This window comes from Cydia pomonella, chromosome 12, assembly GCF_033807575.1.
Source record: "Cydia pomonella isolate Wapato2018A chromosome 12, ilCydPomo1, whole genome shotgun sequence".
NCBI lineage: Eukaryota > Metazoa > Arthropoda > Insecta > Lepidoptera > Tortricidae > Cydia > Cydia pomonella.
Genome location: NC_084714.1, coordinates 22,277,475 through 22,295,867, shown reverse-complemented (window position 1 = coordinate 22,295,867; position 18,393 = coordinate 22,277,475). Strand labels below are relative to the sequence as shown.

The 18,393-nt window shown below is 36.6% G+C and overlaps 1 protein-coding gene across 1 annotated transcript in view; it reads left to right on the top strand.

Annotated features, from left to right (window-relative positions):
• LOC133523861 (GTP-binding protein Rhes) overlaps positions 1–18,393 on the top strand; it is a 101,087-nt gene that overhangs the window by 65,682 nt on the left and 17,012 nt on the right. The window contains exons 2-3 of the mRNA XM_061859611.1: positions 224–640; positions 13,992–14,185. Coding sequence (XP_061715595.1) covers positions 300–640; positions 13,992–14,185 — 535 coding nt within the window. The 5' untranslated portion in view covers positions 224–299. The remainder of the gene's footprint in view (positions 1–223; positions 641–13,991; positions 14,186–18,393) is intronic.

The window sequence follows — 18,393 nt, the reverse complement described above, 5'->3', positions numbered from 1 at the left end:
GAGCTCGTTGAGTATGTATATCCTAAAAGCAAAAGTTCTTGCCAAAAATACCCATAAAATAACCAAAAAGTGTGGGCACATTACGAAGTTCAAAAGGCATGCACTAGAACTCAAAATAACCGAACTGTGTCGTAAATGCAGTGTTAGGAATTTATTTCACACGATGATGACCTGTATAGTTTTTGTTTTTTCTAATTTGATTTTATCTGATTTCTTATTCCAGTGAGTGATGGGCACAAACAGAAATGATTTTGAAAAAGTGAAAGTGTCTTAAACTATGAAGTTATAGTGCTCAAACAATGCTAAACGGGACGGCCGAGCGGGGACTGTCATTACAGTCCTCGCCCGTTAAAGTGTCAACGTCGCCTGTCCGGGCATCACCGAGCCCCGTGCGGGCCCCGCCGTCTCCGCTGAAGTCGTCGCTGTCGCCAGCGGGCCGGCAGCGTTCGCCGCGGCGTTGCCAGTTCGCGGCCCCGGCCGAGGAGTCAAAGGACAAGTGTGGGACGGGGTGGCTATGCCGGCGCGGCGCCGGGCAGCTCGAGGAGCCCGAGCCGGAGCGCGCGCCCGGCCCCAGCGCGCCGCAGGGCTGTGAGGACTCCGCCCCGCCACCCAAAAACTGCTTCCGGCTTGTTATGCTCGGGTAAGTACTTTTAGGTTTTTAGTATTATTATCGCTGATTATGATGCAAGTGTCATCCGCGTAAGTTACGTATTCAGCATCAGAGCTAGCAGCCGTAATGTTGTTACAAGCAATATGGTAAACTAATGTTACGGATGAAATCCGTTTAAACCTAATTCAAATCACTTTAATATACAAATTCTTTTCCATAATATTGTCGTAAATAAAATGAAATAGGCAACTCAAATCAAAACATGTCCTTCATATTTTTCAATAAAATAGTACGTGTTGGCACCAAAATTGAATGCAGCACTATATCGAGTTGAAACCACTCGCCTCATGAATAAGTCCTGCACGCGACACGCGAGCTGCATAATCTTCCCTTCGACGACACTTTCCGCCACCACACCACCAAATGTATGACACAAGCTGTTGAGTAAAACTGAACACCACATAACGAGCAGAAAAACACAAACAGATTTCGAAACGTGACTAAAATAAATCATTCATACTTTGTAGCTAACTCAAGAACGATATTGGAATAATTGAGACTCGTATTTTTTTTGATGCTGTATTAATTTAAGAACAATATTTACGTTGCTGCATGAAATAAACACGCTGAATCGGCAACTTAATTTTTAAATTGCGTTATCCAATAATATGCAGTTAGAAACTTAACGGCCCTGTCTACAAAAAATAACCTGGACACAAATTTTCAATATTAAATTTAAGTTAAGAACATAGTTATCAAGTATCATAGTTACTTATTTGAATATTAAAATTTATCTTACATTTAGAAAATAATAAAATATTATTTGAGCCATAGTATAATTCCAAGAATATAAACAAAATTAATGAAATAACCTTTCTAAATACGGCACGAAGTCCAAAAGTAAGCCATTTTGCATCTTACTGCCCGTCAACAAGTTCCAAAATGTTGAATAGTTCATTAGAGTGCCAGATGGAAGCCGGCGGAGTCAACAGTTAGGCTTTAATTGCTCCCGTTACGGCCAGAATCCCCCAGCAATTGCTCTCCAGGGCTTCGGAGGCAGCTCATTCGGAACACAATTCACCGGAGGCTCCGCAGATAATATTAACATTTAAATTAAATACTACTATTTTCATACAATAATTTTATTTATTTCCAAAGTTGTAAATGTTGGACACTTTTCCTCAGTGGTCGTGTTTTCTGTGAACTTGTACTTGAGTTTAAAGTACTTTATTTTATGAATAGTTGAAAAATTCACATTAGTTTGATTAATAATAAAATTAATCTTTAAAAGTACAGACAACTTAAAAAGTATAAAATAAAATATTATCCTATTTTATATGAGCTAGCAACTGATACGTTTGAAGTCGGTGCCAAGCCAAGTTTTAAAAGTCTAATGCTAACCCTGGTGTAGTTCGATAAGAAAGAAAGAATCAGTATTGTAATTATTTGGCTTTCCACTGACTTCAATCGTAACAGTTGCTAGCACATATAAAACGGGATAATATCCTATTTGAAATAGATTTTTTTTAAAGATTAGTTTTATTTGCCATTTTTAGTTTTTCCTATGAGCGAATATCTTCATTCTGCAAGACTCGTTCCCGTCTGGACAAACTATTATATTTCTTAACGTTTTTGCACTTCTGGTATATACATTTCATTTTTCATGGTCTGGGTCTGAAGCCATCAATATCTGAGAAGTTGGACCTCATGAAACCCATCATCAAAAGTAGACCTTAACACAAATATTCCTTCAGAACTGACTTGCTTAACAAACTTAACGAATGGGACAGATCGCCAAAAGTAATGCGTTGTTATAGAATCCCGTTCTGTTCATCATCAGCAGTTCCATTTCATTAAATGACACCGTTTTAGATGAAAATGCTTGGTTTGTTGATAAAAAAACAAAAATCGCTATAAGCACGCCTATAATATTTGAGGAGTTCCCTGGATTCCTCATGCATCCTATCATCAGAACTGGGTTTTGACAAAAAGGGGGGCCAACTAGGGTCTATATTCATTCAAAACAAAAAATATTTACGAAATCGGTTTAGAACTTACGGAGTTCAGAGGTAACAAACATACAAAAAAAAAACACTCGAATAGGTAACCTCCTCTTTGAGTCGGTTAAAAATATTATATCATTCATTTAAATTTTAAATTATTGTTTTTCTTTTGTTTCTATTTGTTCGTATTTTGTATGCGAGTTGTACAATGAATTGTTGGTACTTGTACCATTGTTCAAACAATTAATTTGACAATTTATCACCCTGTATAACCCTTATTGCTACGACAATAACCGTCGTACTTAAGGTCCACAAATAGCCATTGTTGCTATTAGTATCTATAGTATTACACATCAATGCACAAAAAAGATTCATTGATTTTTACCTTCATAATGTATTAGCCTCAATTGAAAGAAAAATTGAGGTTTATAAGAATTGCTGATAGGAAATTACCCGGTTATTTCAAGATTATTATTATTATTTACTTTTTTGTAAGTTTACAGTTAATTTTGTAATAATGCTAAGTAAGGCAGAAGAATAATAAAAAAGTGTTATTTAGTTCATACTTAATTTTAGTAATAGTTTATAACTTTTGTTACTGTACTTGTTTTAGTTTATTGAATTAAAGAATTGCACTACTATTATATTGCACGCAGCTGTATGTGGACACGTATATACTGTGTTACTGTTAATGTTAACTGATTCCAGAGTCAACTATGTTCCAATTCCACCTAATTTCCAGTGCCAGGGCCAGGGCCACTATAACAGTATCAGCAGGCACACCAGCAACTAGGTGTAGGCTGATACCGGATTATTCCGGCATGCCTTTGATCAGCGAGCCGCGAAACAGATACGTGTACTATCGGCCCGCCACTGTAATCAAGTGTTGATGGCACCTCGTGTGGACACTTGGCTACCTAACACACATTCGTGAGGATCGGAACTAGAAATGGCTATTGTAATTGGTATGACACTTATGTCAGACATCCAAGTGCTTTACACTGTCGCAGTACATGTCATCTTTAAAGTTAGGAATTGTCAATAGAGTGAACAGCAAGGTGTCATCTACTTATTGGGTATTCATATGAGTATGTCGAGCATTAGGACATTTACCTTATACAATATTTTTCGTTATTGATGCGATAGTGTCAGAGCGCCAAAAGGTGAAATGTTAAAAAAAGCGGCCAAGTGCGAGTCGGACTCGCCCAGGAAGGGTTCCGTACCATTTATGACGTATTAAAAAAAACCGACTTACTAGATCTCTTTCAAACCAATTTTCGGTGGAAGTTTGCATGGTAATGTACATCATATATATTTTTAGTTTTATCATTCTGTTATTTTAGAAGTTACAGGGGGGGAGGACACACATTTTACCACTTTGGAAGTGTCTCTCGCGCAAACTACTCAGTTTAGAAAAAAAAGATATCAAAAACCTCAATATCATTTTTAAAGACCTATCCATAGATAGGTAACCCACACGTATGGGTTTGACGAAAAAAAATTTTTAATTTTCAGTTCTAAGTATGGGGAACCCCCAAAATTTATTATTTTTGTGTGAAAATCTTAATGTGGTTCACAGAATACATCTGCTTACCAAGTTTCAACAGTATAGTTCATATAGTTTCGGAAAAAAGTGGCTGTGACATACGGACGGACAGACAGACAGACATGACGAATCCATAAGGGTTCCGTTTTTTGCCACTTCTTACAATATCATGCTCGACATATCTGACTCTATCATTGACATATATTTCTGTGTCATTTTAAGGATAAAATAATAAAGATTAGTCCCAGTCATATTTTTCATAGTTTTGTATGTTTTCTTACCTTACTTGCATGTAGTACACAACTAAACCGGTAATTTATAATTGCATAATTTACATTTCTATGTAATAGTTTTCTTAGTAACGTAGGAAACTTTAGGCCTATTTTTAGTTCATTTACTTTAGATATATTTGTAAAAGGCTGTTTGTTTTCTAAATAAATTAAAAAAAAACATTTATTTCAATTTATGGTTACAGGCATAGCAGGGGTCTCCGCACTAGGCAATGCCTGTATCGTGGGGAACCAATTACAATTTAAATATCAGAACTATAGTTACAATTTAATAAAGATTGTTTATTTCAATTTATGGTTACAGCCATAGCAGGGGTCTCCGCACTAGGCAATGCCTGTATCGCGGGGAATCAATTACAATTTAAATATCAGGACTATAGTTACAATTTAATAAAAATAGTTTATTTCAATTTATGGTTACAGCCATAGCAGGGGGTCTCCGAACTAGGCAACGCCTGTATCGCGGGGAACCAATTGCAATTTAAATATCAGAACTATAGTTACAATTTAGAGTCCTTACGGCTAGTACTAAACTACAAACTAAGGCTAATACTAAACACAAAAATTGAAACTAAATAATTTTATCAAATATGTCTTCTGTCTCGGCATAATTCTGTGAGTGCAGCAGTTTGAAAAGCAGTTATTTCGCTTCCATTTGAGTACAGTCCTTGAGATTACAGAGTTTTTTATTGCATTCCCCAAAACAAATCATGTGATAGAACATGAGTTTTAACGTAAAAAAATGGTGCAATGAGGAATACTTGTATTGTGTCAGATAGATAGAAACCCAATGAATAAAACACGAACATAACATAGAACACGAACTTAAAATAGAGATGGGGAAATATCTTGATATTTACCCACATCAAAAAAGTGTATTCTCATTTTAAAGGCCGACAACGCCCTTGCAACCCCTCTGGTGTTGCAGGTGTCCGTGGGTGACGGTAATTGCTTACCCTCAAGCGATTCGTCTGCTCGTTTGCCTCCTTAAAAATATGCTCACGATACTATCACTTAGTTCCGCAACGCTGGGAATCTACTTGTACAAGCCAAAATAAAATAAATACTAAAATAATATATGGATATTTTTAGGATCTCAAAAAGGCTAGCTGAGGTTAATCACTAACCCAAACTAATTAAGGAAGGTAATTACTTGTCTACAATTAAAGTTAAAACAGGCGCTGCAACCTTATTATTATTAAAGGTCGAGCTGTACTTCCATATGCCTGTGGATTTATGTTAATTATTCAGATCTCTGCGTCTGCCAGACCATGACCTTTCCCACGTCGAAAGTTTAAAAAGGTCACCTTTTATTAAAACTTAATGAACCAGTCTACTTACAAAACTTAAACTTCATTTTGCCTATAAATATTGATATTCCATTGCCGTTGAGGCAATCCGTCTCTGGAATTCCCTCCCTCTCTTTATTCGACAAGCCCCAAGCAAACCCGTTTTCAAACGACTACTTCGCAAGCATCTTCTGTCAGAAGAACTTAAATAAGGTTCACCATCATGTATATGTACATAATTATATGTATTAGTCTATCTTTTATACATTATATAATTATTTATATAATAGTATTATATATTTATATAGTAGTATTAATATATAATAGTATTTAACTATTTATATATTTTTGATATTATTTGACTTCACGTTTAATTTTTTCCTTATTATTTGTTATTATTTTTTCCTGCACCAACATACACAAATGTCTCTGTTTGACCCAATGGTTGACTGGTAGAGAATGCCTTTTGGCATTAAGTTCGCCATTTGTACATTTTTCTTTATGTGTGCAATAAAGTTTAAATAAATAAATAAATAAAATATTCCTAAAACTCTATGTTGTTTGGAATGTTGATCAAATGGGAATAGAATATTTTCAGCTACTTTTTATATACCTATTTATTCTACAATAAATGTAGGTAGCTCTAACTTCACAGTTACCTAACAATCTTCTATGCAGTGAATTGTCTCTCCAGCGAGAGTATTAATCGGAGCTAAATTGTTCCCCTGGGATTGCATGCAAACACGGAAAATGACCTTAGGTGGAATTATCGGCCATCTAAAGTCAGAATCGCCACATAAGTCACTCTGTGTATATATAGATTGTATAACAACAACACTCTCAACTCAACCGACCATCGAACCCTACGCCCTTACAATACAGTTTACAAATTGTCGGTTAAAGTGTGATGTATCACTGTTTCAAACATGTGGAGGAGGATTCGGTAACAGTGCTACGATAACGGGTATTTAACAGTAAGTTTGGCTAGGCTAGCCACATCAAAGCGCACCGAAGTTAATTGGTGTTTATTTAGTTTAGAGTCAACGCACAGATCGCAAGGAAGTGTAAGGGTCAACGCCGTTGAAATCGATAATAGGCAGCTGTTGCTGCACATTCTACTTAGCAAACGTTTTAGATGTTAGTTTTGCATTTTCTATCGCCTGTACCTATATAACGGGGAGCGCTCCGAGGAGTTCACCACAGACGGTTGGCAGTCCTCAACTGGGGCATTCCGTGAGCTGTCCCGTAGATACGCATTTTAATTCCTAGTTATATTTCATTCTTTCAACGATAAACGTCGTTGATTATTTTAATGAGTATTTTTACATGCATTGTGACAGAAAAAATCTACTTTTCTATCCTGCAAAAATTTCACAAAATTGGCGTTTAATTCGACAGTGCGTTTCTCCAGAAACTTCCTGCCTTGCGCAGCTAAAATATGGAATGAAATGTTGCCCGCGGTACTGCGGAACCGATACGACCTTCAAACCTTCAAGAAAAGAGCGCAGTCCCATTTTAAAGGCCGGCACGCACTTGCAATCCCTCTAGTATTGCAGGTGTCCTGGACCATGTTCATGTGCGATAACAATTGCTGTTTGCCTCCTTTATGATAAAACAAAAATATCGTCGTCGTCGACGCGCGTTTTTGTCATAGGACACATTATTAATTTATGACTTTTACAGTACATATGGTGCTATTTACCGCACTAGTACGATAATTAGCACATTACGTAACTATGTCGAAAACTTAAAGTGCCATATGTACTGTAAAACGTTGTACGATGTACATGTGCGAATAGGTAATTCGCAACTCGTGTCGATTTAAAACACTCCTTTCGGTCGTATTTTAATTTATCCCCACTCGTTGCGAATTTCCTACTATTATCAAAATGTATACTATTATCAAATCAAAACATATTGCAAATCCCATTCACAAGCTATTACAAAAGCTCAACAACCTACGTTATACTATAGGAATATATTCCTCTATTTTCATATTCCTTGATTAAATCTCAGCGTCGTAGGCGTGGCCCACTTAAAGCCTTGTTGCCAAACACCGTTTGTTGCCGTTCTGACATATTTGTACTATATGTATTGAAAGTTGTTCCCCGGACGTACGAGTAGCTTTGAAAGCGTAGCCATGTTTCAGGTGCGGTATGTTTAGGTTCTCTAAGGAGTCCACAGCATGGGTTGAGACTAGGATTACCAGGTCTCCTAAATTTCATAGGACGTCTCGTAATCAAATAATTTTATTCTTTATATTAAAAGATACGAGTACTATCGAAAAAATTAATATCTAGGTTATTCATAGTCGTATTTAACAAGCAATTATGATTTAAAGAGATCAATAAAAAATCTTTAACCACAAGTCAACTCCTGCCTACAATTTTTAAATTTTGGTTGTGCCAGAGTATCATATTGATTTCGACGTTTAAATAAATAAATAAACACACAACACACAAATTGACTAAGTCCCACAGTAAGCCCAATAAGGCTTGTGTTGAGGGTACTTAGACAACGATATATATATTATATAAATATTTATAAATACTTAAATACATATAAAACACCCATGACTCAGGAACAAATATCCATGCTCATCACACGAGTAAATGCCCTTACCAGGATTTGAACCCGGGACCATCGGCTTCATAGGCAGGGTCACTACCCTTTTTTCCGGTGTTCAACCGATATAAATAACAATTTAAAATTAAAAAAAAAAAAACATGCACGAGGCTAATTACAGTCCCTAATTTCAAATTCCAAAAATTACGCATAAGACAGTTTTTATTTTAAATTTGTCTCTCAAAATAGCAGAGATATTATGGCGACCCTAGTCAGGCTGAGGTTGTTGCCGACTAATTTGTCTTGCAGGAACGTGGCAATTTCGTGTCTCGAGCCTCAGCGCGGCAGTCTAATTGCCATCGCGCACCGACCGCCTTAACACCCAGTATAACAGTGATCCCTACTTACACATACTTGTTATGGAGACGGAGATCGAAGTTGACTGGATTTGTAGATTGGCTAGACTGTGATCGGAACGAGTCTGTTTGTAATAGGCCGCTTAAGTTAATGATCTGGTTTGCACGTAATGAAGTTTAAAGCGAAACGGACTTTATGGGTTGTTAACAACACTCCAATACGTATATCTAAGTATAATGATCACGTTTGAAATATACCTACAAATTATTTTTAATCCTTAACTCAGTAAAGTGAAAAATATTTAAGTACTTAATTAAAAAAAAAAGAAATACGGACACAGATAATAGTAGAGAATATGTAAACATATTCTCCCATCAGTAAGCACGCAGTGTGCGGGGTCAACCGGAGATAAACGCCTGAATAACGTGTTTTATTTAGGGAATACAAAAAATGGGCAGTATTCTAGTTTCTTATTTCGGAAACAAACATTTATTTAGTTCAATAATTTAGAATTTATATTAGTTTATTGACTTTATGTATACAACAATTTTCTAAGTAAACTCAGCTGACTCCGTAATACCCGGTGGGCAAAGTTTACCCCAGTTGGCTCCCCGCGCCCGCGCCGCGGCGGCAAATATTTGTCCGACATTTGCATCTCCTTCGGTTTACTTTGCAACTCTACATCGATTTGCAACTCCAATTTGCAATATGAGACGCTCAGAGGTCCAACTCGACATTGTGGTTACAGCACACAATGTCACCAATGTGAAATAAAATACATAATGTAAGTCAATTTATTTTATGCATTTTGTGAACAGTACATCTAAACTAAGTTTACGATTTACACTCACGTGTTTTTTTTGTCACTCGCGCAAGTGTTAGGAGACCCAAACCCAAACACCACTATGCCCGCCTACTACGACAGCGCAAGACCTCCCCCAACCGGTTCTTTCAGCGCGCGCGCAGCGTGTGACGCGGCGCCGAGTAGGCATTACCATGAGTTTACAGTGACGATACTCGCTAGCGACTGCGTAAATGATTTGTATGGAGAACTATTCGTTTATAAAACTAAATATATACTTAAAAGTGAAAGCTCGAGTTTAACCAACACTACGACTACATAGAAAACGGCTATACTTTTGAAACGTAATTTCTATGTATATCTGTTTGAATCAGTAGTACCTATTAGTATTATAATCTTAGAAAATGAGTGCAAAATTCCAAAAACAGCAATTAGTGCAAAACCGATAAATGTGACGTTGCTATCTTAATAATAAAACGTAGCTTGAATTCGATTCGACACGGTTGCAGGCCTCGTAAGCCCGGCTTACTGCTTCTGACGTCATTGCAACAGCGACAGCGGTACTCTGCGAATTATTATAATGTACATACAGTCATACAGTCTCGCTTTGTGTGGTAGGGCACAGCACAGCGGATGTCATTCCAGATCTAGAGCAGAGCCCAACTGGGGAAGTACCTCCACCTTACAGAAAACCGCAGCCAAATAACACTAGACCCTACTCATAGTGTTGTGTTCCTGCCGGTGAGTAAGGTTGCCAGTGCTCAACGAGGGGGGTGTTAGGGTCGGCAACGCGCATTTAACTCCTCTGAGTTGAAGGCGTACATAGGCTACGGAGACTACTAACCATCAGGCGGGCCGTATGCTTGTTTGCCACCGACGTACTATAAAAAAAACGCCTGCAATAATAGCTTGCAATACGCGCATACTTGTTAAATAAGGAAGTGTTGTTTATTTATGCACGCTTTGTTGTGCATAACATTATGACTATGTTTTACGATTTCATATTCCATCACTGGAACATTTCAATATAGCATTTATAATTGTGAATATTCGTACACGTGGCTAATATTAGTAAACTTGGTGATTTATCTTAATCTGTCTCGAATCTCGATTTATTCTCGGGGGCAATTGAACTTTCGCTTCATCTAATAATATTTGAGGAGGCTTCTTTGGTGAATAATTTGATGATAGCATGGGTTCCAATGTTCTATTTCAGAAATAATATACCTATTAAACTAAAATACTCCAACAACTTCCCAAAAGGAGTGCAATTACAGCTAAATATTTAGGAAGTATCCCAGGCGTCCGTAGGCTGCTGTACCCGCTTAGGTATCAAGTAGGCGTAGCGTTTCCATCCACCTCATAATAATCCCAAAATTTTCATAAAAATTACACATATCTAAACATACACGAAGTAATACCCATATAAAACACATTTACTTAACATAACTTGTCGAGATTCATGTTTTTCCTGTAAACATTCAGCCGGTGCTGAAAACTCGGCGGATCCTAAACAAATACTTAAGCAAATACAACACAAGAGCCCTTACCATGAGTAGCCGGATCACGCTAGGTAAATGACTGGTATATCATTATGTATCGGTGCGAGATGTACTGCGAGCGACGGACAACCGCTACAATTTCACAGCCTCAACGGGGCCAGAAGTGAATGCCTACCTCGCAATTTGCGTTTTAGTTTTTCTACGGTATAAGAGGAAAAAACCTACAATGCAAAATGTCTAAGTAGAAATATGTAATCCAGAAAGTAATGGCGAAGGAGGATCACTCCCTAGCGTCAATAACTACCTAGTATTGGGACTAAATCGTTAAGACGAAAGTGGAGGACCCGTGCGAAATCGCCTTTTCATACAAACGTAGTCCTCATTTTCCTCTCTGAATACTTACAACTCTGAATACTTACAACTCTGAATTATTACATTATTGAAATTATTTTGACACAATTTGTTGTATATCAACCAAAGCTATGCCCCTACGTTTGATTTTTTTTCTATTTTTAAATTATTATAAGAGTTAGGAGCATTTAGAAATTTGTATGAAATCTTTTATTTCGCTCCTAATTTTTACAATAATTAAAAAATCGAAAGTCAAACGTGGGAGCAGAGCTATTATATATTTTCCATAATGTCGTCCCCATTCCTCTTAAATGTCTCTGTCGCACACTGAGTCTCTGACTGCTGGATCCGCCTCGCAAAACTCATGGTAAGGGAACTTTGTTGATGGAACACCTTAATTCGACGAAATGTTTAATTGCCCGTTAATGTTTGGGTCCCGACTCCTGAAGAAATCTCGGTCGCACCGGGAGTCCAAATTAATTCGAAATGGATGTTTGTATTGCTTCTTTTGAAGTCTTAAGTATTAAAAAGTCGTACTTGGGGAAAATTAGATATCATTTAGATTTTTCTGTTGTTTCAGTATACCTACTTACCTATGTAGGTACAATTTTAGATATGTATGATTTGAAATTTTAAACTTTACACAGTAATTCATGAGACATGAGCTGGACCAATTTTACACAAACACGATCAGTAAATGTTAATGGATCGTTCTCCATCGTATTTAAGTACAACAACAATACCTTTTTTGATAAGCGAAAATTAAATAGTCAACAATCATGGTCACTCTAGAACATCTAATTAATACAGATATAACCTCTTTAACCGATATGGACTGTGAATATGAAGAAAAAACAACCAGACTCAACCAAACAAGACTTCAAAAGTAACCAGACTCTCATGACATTCAAATCGAGACTTAAATATTAAATTAAAAAAGTAAAGAGTATCGATATTTTAAAGAAAGCTTTCTAATTGTAGGGTGCCCATTGATGTCGTAAATAAATAAAATAAAAAATCTAGAACGTTAATCTCACTAATACTGAGACAAAACATTTACTAACATGTTTTTAAATTCGCAAGGTTGATCCTGCTTAGGTCCCCTGAATCACTCTATAATAATTATATCGTATATTGCTTAGCAAATCTCGATTATTAAACAAATAAGATGCGTTTAATTACGACTCGTATATTTTATATGTACGAGTATTTAGAAGCATAAATTAATTTTCCCTTAATCAGTGGGAGTAGGGCTTCCAATCTCGGTATACCGAGATCTCGAAATACCGAGATCCCGCACGATTTTTCACTCCCGCTTACTGCGGGATTAGACATGCGGGATCCGCGGGATTTGCGGGATTGAAAAGTATAACGGGGACACATGCTTTTGCGTCATGACACTGACGAGCGAGACGACGGCGGCCGGCGGCGCGGCGCGCGCAACGCACACGGACTACGCATGCGTGAAAACTAACAGCTAAGATGCGTTGCGCGTGGTCGCCCGCCTGGTTAATCGTTCGATTGTTTTTGTTAAGAGAACTTATCTTAATTGATTTCTTATTTAATGTTAGTTTGTTAACTTTTAACCTTTTTTTATCAACAAACGCGGGATCCCTTTATACCGGGATCCCGCACCAGAAAAAAATCTTGGTCCCGCCGATACCGAGATCCCGCAAGGGCATGCGGGATTGGAAGCCCTAAGTGGGAGGGAAATTGACAACCTTTCTTCCCTTTTCTCGTCTTTTATATTTTAAGCTGCTCTTTCTCTGCCTTTCGCAAGACTTCCTTTTGAATGACGACCAGTGGGTGGTAGTTCTAATTTTCTTTTCATTTCCTACGCTAAGCTTGTCTCTTTAGTATTAACGAGAATATTTTGAAAGTTAAAAGACAAGATTAACTCGAAGCCATTTTTCGCAACCAACGCTATAAATTAAACAATATTAATACTTATATAACGATATATTTTATTTTAAGTAACTATCAGTTGATATAACAATTCGGCGGGTGAGGCACTAGATTTCACTAGAGCAGAGTCGTGTAATATATGAGGCCAATTCGAACTACATTTTGATGTCAAAACCATATCTACTCGTATATTATTTCATTTGTTAACATTTGTCCGTGCGTCTCGTTTGTGCCATACCTATGCTATCAAATAGGTACTCGTAGGTCCGAAATGCAAGCAAACGATGTCAAAATGACATCATTTAGATATCATTTTAGTATCGATATGTGTAAGGGATAAGTACCCATAAATTTATTGGATAAAAAAATAGCATACCTTCAGATCCACATGACCCATAATATATGAGATTCTTGAATATACCATATATATTCATTGAATAATTAATTAATATATTTATTGAATATACCAATAATGAAAAAGATTCCAGTCAGGGCTATAACGGAGAACATCGAAGTTCACTCTAGTTACGTCTTAGTGAGAGTAAAAGAGAAAGATCGGTTTCTCAAAATCGTATCAAAACCAGATCGAAACTATAACAAATTGTAAATTTAGAATCGACCTTCTTGAAGCTAAAACCAGCAGTACACATGGAAGCGCCGCTGATATTCTATGCAAAGCTTTATCTCTGCCTGCTGCTGGTTTTAGTTCAGTTTGGGTTGAACACTTTCTTATAAATCTATCAATTTCTTATTCAACTCGCTCTTCCCCAGATCAGCTCGCGTGGGCAAGACGTCGCTGGTGGCGCGCTTCCTCGGCACCAAGTTCGAGGACTCCTACACGCCCACCATCGAGGACTTCCACCGCAAGCTCTACCGAATTAGAGGAGAGGTGTACCAGTTGGACCTACTGGACACTTCAGGCAATCACCCCTTCCCGGCCATGAGGAGACTCTCCTTCCTGACAGGTAAGCTAAAAGAAGTTCGTTCCTAAGAGCCCTGAGGTACAGTTCTGCGGGTTCGGTGTTTTACGGGGCCCTAACAGCGTTCCTTAGTAACAGGTAGGCGTTCTGAGTTAGATTATTACGTCATTTTCGATTGTCTACGAATAGATGTTCCAGCTTGATTGGCTCAATATGACTCGACATAACGTGAACTTTTAACTCAATCCGGGATTAACCTATCCTACTATCCTATCAAGACAAAAAGCAGCATAGGAAATACTTTCGGCCGTTTCTAGAATACTTAACGAGACCCTAAAGAGATCTTTGAATGCCGTTGGCTATAAAAAAATGTATACCAGCTAGCTAAGTGACGCCAATCGAAAGTGAATTATTGTATGGTAATGATCACGTGACTTTTTCTTCCATCTGTCATCTCGAATTCTCGAGACATTAAATGAGTTTCCTTTCGATCGGCATTTGTCAATGTACGTTTGTCTTCTTGGCTAGGCCCCTGTACTGATTCAATGAAATTTTTACTGTTGATGCTTTTCTTTGGGACTGATAAGACGGGGCACGTGGAAAAAAAACAAGAAAGGATTTTGCTCTTAGTGACACGAGACTTAAGTCCAATACTTACATGCTTCTAATTAACTGACAGTATATCATGTTCGCATGAAAACCAATACCCCGCTGTCGACCGTTATCAAGTCAGGCAAAACAAGAAGTGTCCAGTTTATTGTAAAGCGATACTAATTAATGGCTACGGTGGACAGGTCGCGGGAGCTGTTCATTTGTCTTATTTATTGCCTGTTTTAGTCTATTCGAGATTCATTCGATTTAAAAAATAATAATAAGTATGTTATTAATATTTTATTAGGCTTGCATTAAAATTTGTAAGTAGGTACGTGAACCAAATCAAATAAATTAACATGAATTTGGTAGGTTCGAATTAGCGCCCTAATATTTTGTCTTTATCATTTTATGTTTAGATGTCATCGTAATAATTTATATGACCTCTAGTATCATTTCTTGGTGCAGCATGTAGACATATTAAAGCATATTTTCATGACAACGCAGTAAATTAATCATTTTGTTTTTAAAAATACATATAAAAAAAATTCATCTGTTAAAATATAAACCGAATTCAGAGTACAGTCAGCATTAAAACTAGCGGATCAAATAACGTTTCAAAAAGTGATGTCTTTATTATAGAACTACTAAGACGGTAAAACACATACTTTGGAACGAGAATTTTAGAAATTTATCTACATTTGGAAAAGTTATCCGGGATGTCAGATACTTTTGGCGCGTTGTTTCATCCGCAACTATTGATGCTGACTGTACATTGAATATTCTATTACATTAAAACGATTTCTACAACTAGCTATATTCAGCAATTGAATTTGGACGTTCCAGTGAAAACCGATAACTTTCATGACTTTCATCAAATAAATGTGTGTTGCCCGGTCTAGTTACGGAAATTGGTGCAATTTTGATTGAACTTCTAAAAACATAGACCTATTTTTATTATTTTTAAGTGTAGATTCCGCAGCTTTTTGGCATCACTGCCCGCTTCAGCAGTCCTTAGGGATTCGATGAGTGCGCGGCAAATAACGTGGAAACATTTCGGATTTCCTCTACATGAAAAGAAATGTATTTAGACTGTTGAGAATACCTACTCCGTTATGTTCACCGCAATCTCTAGCACTATTTGTCACAGAAAATTCAGGGCTCATATTGTACGCCAAACACTGGCTGATAGTGTTGGTAGTAACTCGAGTCTTTTGAGTCTAAATTGAAGAACTCGACTTGTTTTTCCGAGACTCAGAGCTTAATAAACTTCTGAGCCTTTTAAGTCCCGAGTCGAGTCCTTTATAGAATCTTTTTTGAGCGCTACTCAAAAGGACTCGAGTCTCCGTATAAAGACTCAGTCAACAATTTTATACGTTTTACCTAAACAACAGTAAAGTAAATATGCGTTATTGTATGATTTATGTTATGTACATCCATGAATTTCACATAAAGACAACGCATTTCGAAGTTATTTGTAAAAAAATACAAGTTCTCCGAAAAGGACTTAAGTCTCTACAAAAGACTCGAGTCTCTAATAAGTTAAAAAGAACTAGAGTTCCATCTTAATTATGAGAGTCTGAAAAACTGAGTCGAGTCTTAAAGCAGAGGACTCGAAGGACTTGAGTCTTAACCAACACTAGGCTGATTGTGACTTGTGACGTACTTAATGTAGCATAATGATCATTTCTAATAGAAAGATAGAAAAAAAATACATTTATTTAACGCCATAACACATTACATTTGGAAAAAGAAGAACATACAGAGAAGGAAAAACATTGGACGCTAAAATAGGATCTCCACTCAGCATAATGCCGCGGCAATCCGTGGCGCTGGCTTTCAGTGGGGACCTGACTCAAAACTATGATAGTGGCGGCACATACGTCAACGCAACAGAAAACAGACAAAAACAGACATAAAAAGGAACATAAAAAAAAATCCATGCTAAAAAAACATACCACCAAAAACATTTTTGCTACTGTACATTACTAAGATTGAAATTGAAAACACTTATATTATTATAAAAAATTAGATACGTAAGAAAAAACTGTAACCTAATAAAATAATACTCTCTCGTACAATCAATTATTGTATTGTATATTATAAATGCATATTGAAGATAACTGGAAGAGGAGGAGGAGGATAGAGGATATAGGAAGTCGCGGGCAGAAGCTAGTTTACTTGTAGAATTCGAACAGGAAACCGTTATATTGAAATAATTATTACAACATTTTGCTGTTAATAATTTAAGAGTTACAGAAACAATTGTTTTATTTTGTAATTGGGATTCTCAATAAAACTTGGGAATAAATTTTTGAATTTCATATACTTGTACGTATCAACATCATTAGGGTTCCGTACCCAAAGGGTAAAACGGGACCCTATTATTAAGATTCCGCTGTCCGTCCGTCCGTGCGTCTGTCACCAGGCTGTGTCTCATGGACCGTGATAGCTAGACTTTTGAAATTTTCACAGATGATGTATTTCTGTTGCCGCTATAACAACAAATACTAAAAAGTACGGAATCCTCGGTGGGCGAGTCCGACTCGATCTTGTCCGATGTTTTTTCATTAAGAGCCTCATGAGGTTAAATTTTGAGAGGTAGGTTTTAGAAATAATAACACTAGTAAAATCTGTGATTCTACTTTATTTTTTGCAATTGAGTAATTTGTAAAACTTTGCAAAAAAAAAACATTAAGATAACTTCTAATTAACAGCAAATATGTATCAAACATTTTGGTCAACAACAAAATACTATTTAAAATCCATATAGTTTGCTACTTATAGTAAATTCAATTTTAATACTTCTATGTTAAGATATAAATTTGAATAAAAAGACAAATTCAGAGTAAATGTATTGCGCTTTTACGCATTTTGAATTTTTATCGTACCGGATAGCTGAGCGGCACGGACTCCTAAGTGGCTTTGCCTAATTTAGGTTTCCTTAAGCCCAGCTTTCCTCGATGGTCCCCTAATGCCGAACTTCTCTGGATTTCATAACAAATTCAAGTAATGTCCAATTTTTATGATAACTTTATTATATTAAGTTTGGAGATGTATAAGGTCCCTACGGTCCGAGAAAGATAATAATACCCATTAATAAGATTTAGAGGTTTAATTAAAGGCTCTCCAAGTGTCAAAGAATTAAAACATAAAAAAGTATATGAAATACATGTTCAAACTTTTAATCCCATGTTCAACCATTGAGGGGTTATATTATTGTTATAAATTATTGATTATCTTCGAAATAGAGTTAATTAGAATACCGGTGTCTTTGAGAAAGTTACTTAATTTAAGCTCGGGACTGCACCCTTGAAATTAACGGAAATCCAAAAGAAACACGGTGTATAACACAAATAATTTGTCGTCTAGTACCATATGTTTTGTGTAAGATTGTAGCCAAATATGTATTTAATTTATTTGTTTATTCATTTATTAAGTAGTCTTGTAATAATGTAATTTGGAGCTTTGATAAACAGCTACGACAAACTACTTAATACATAATTTAAAAAATACCAAATAGAAAGATCGGCAACAGTTGCAGCTGCATCAAAATGCATTAGCGTTTAACTTCATTACATCGAGTATTCAAAGGAGCGCTCTCAATAATTGCGTTCAACTTGGAACCTTTTTAACATTCCAGCCCTTTTAGCAGTCTAGCC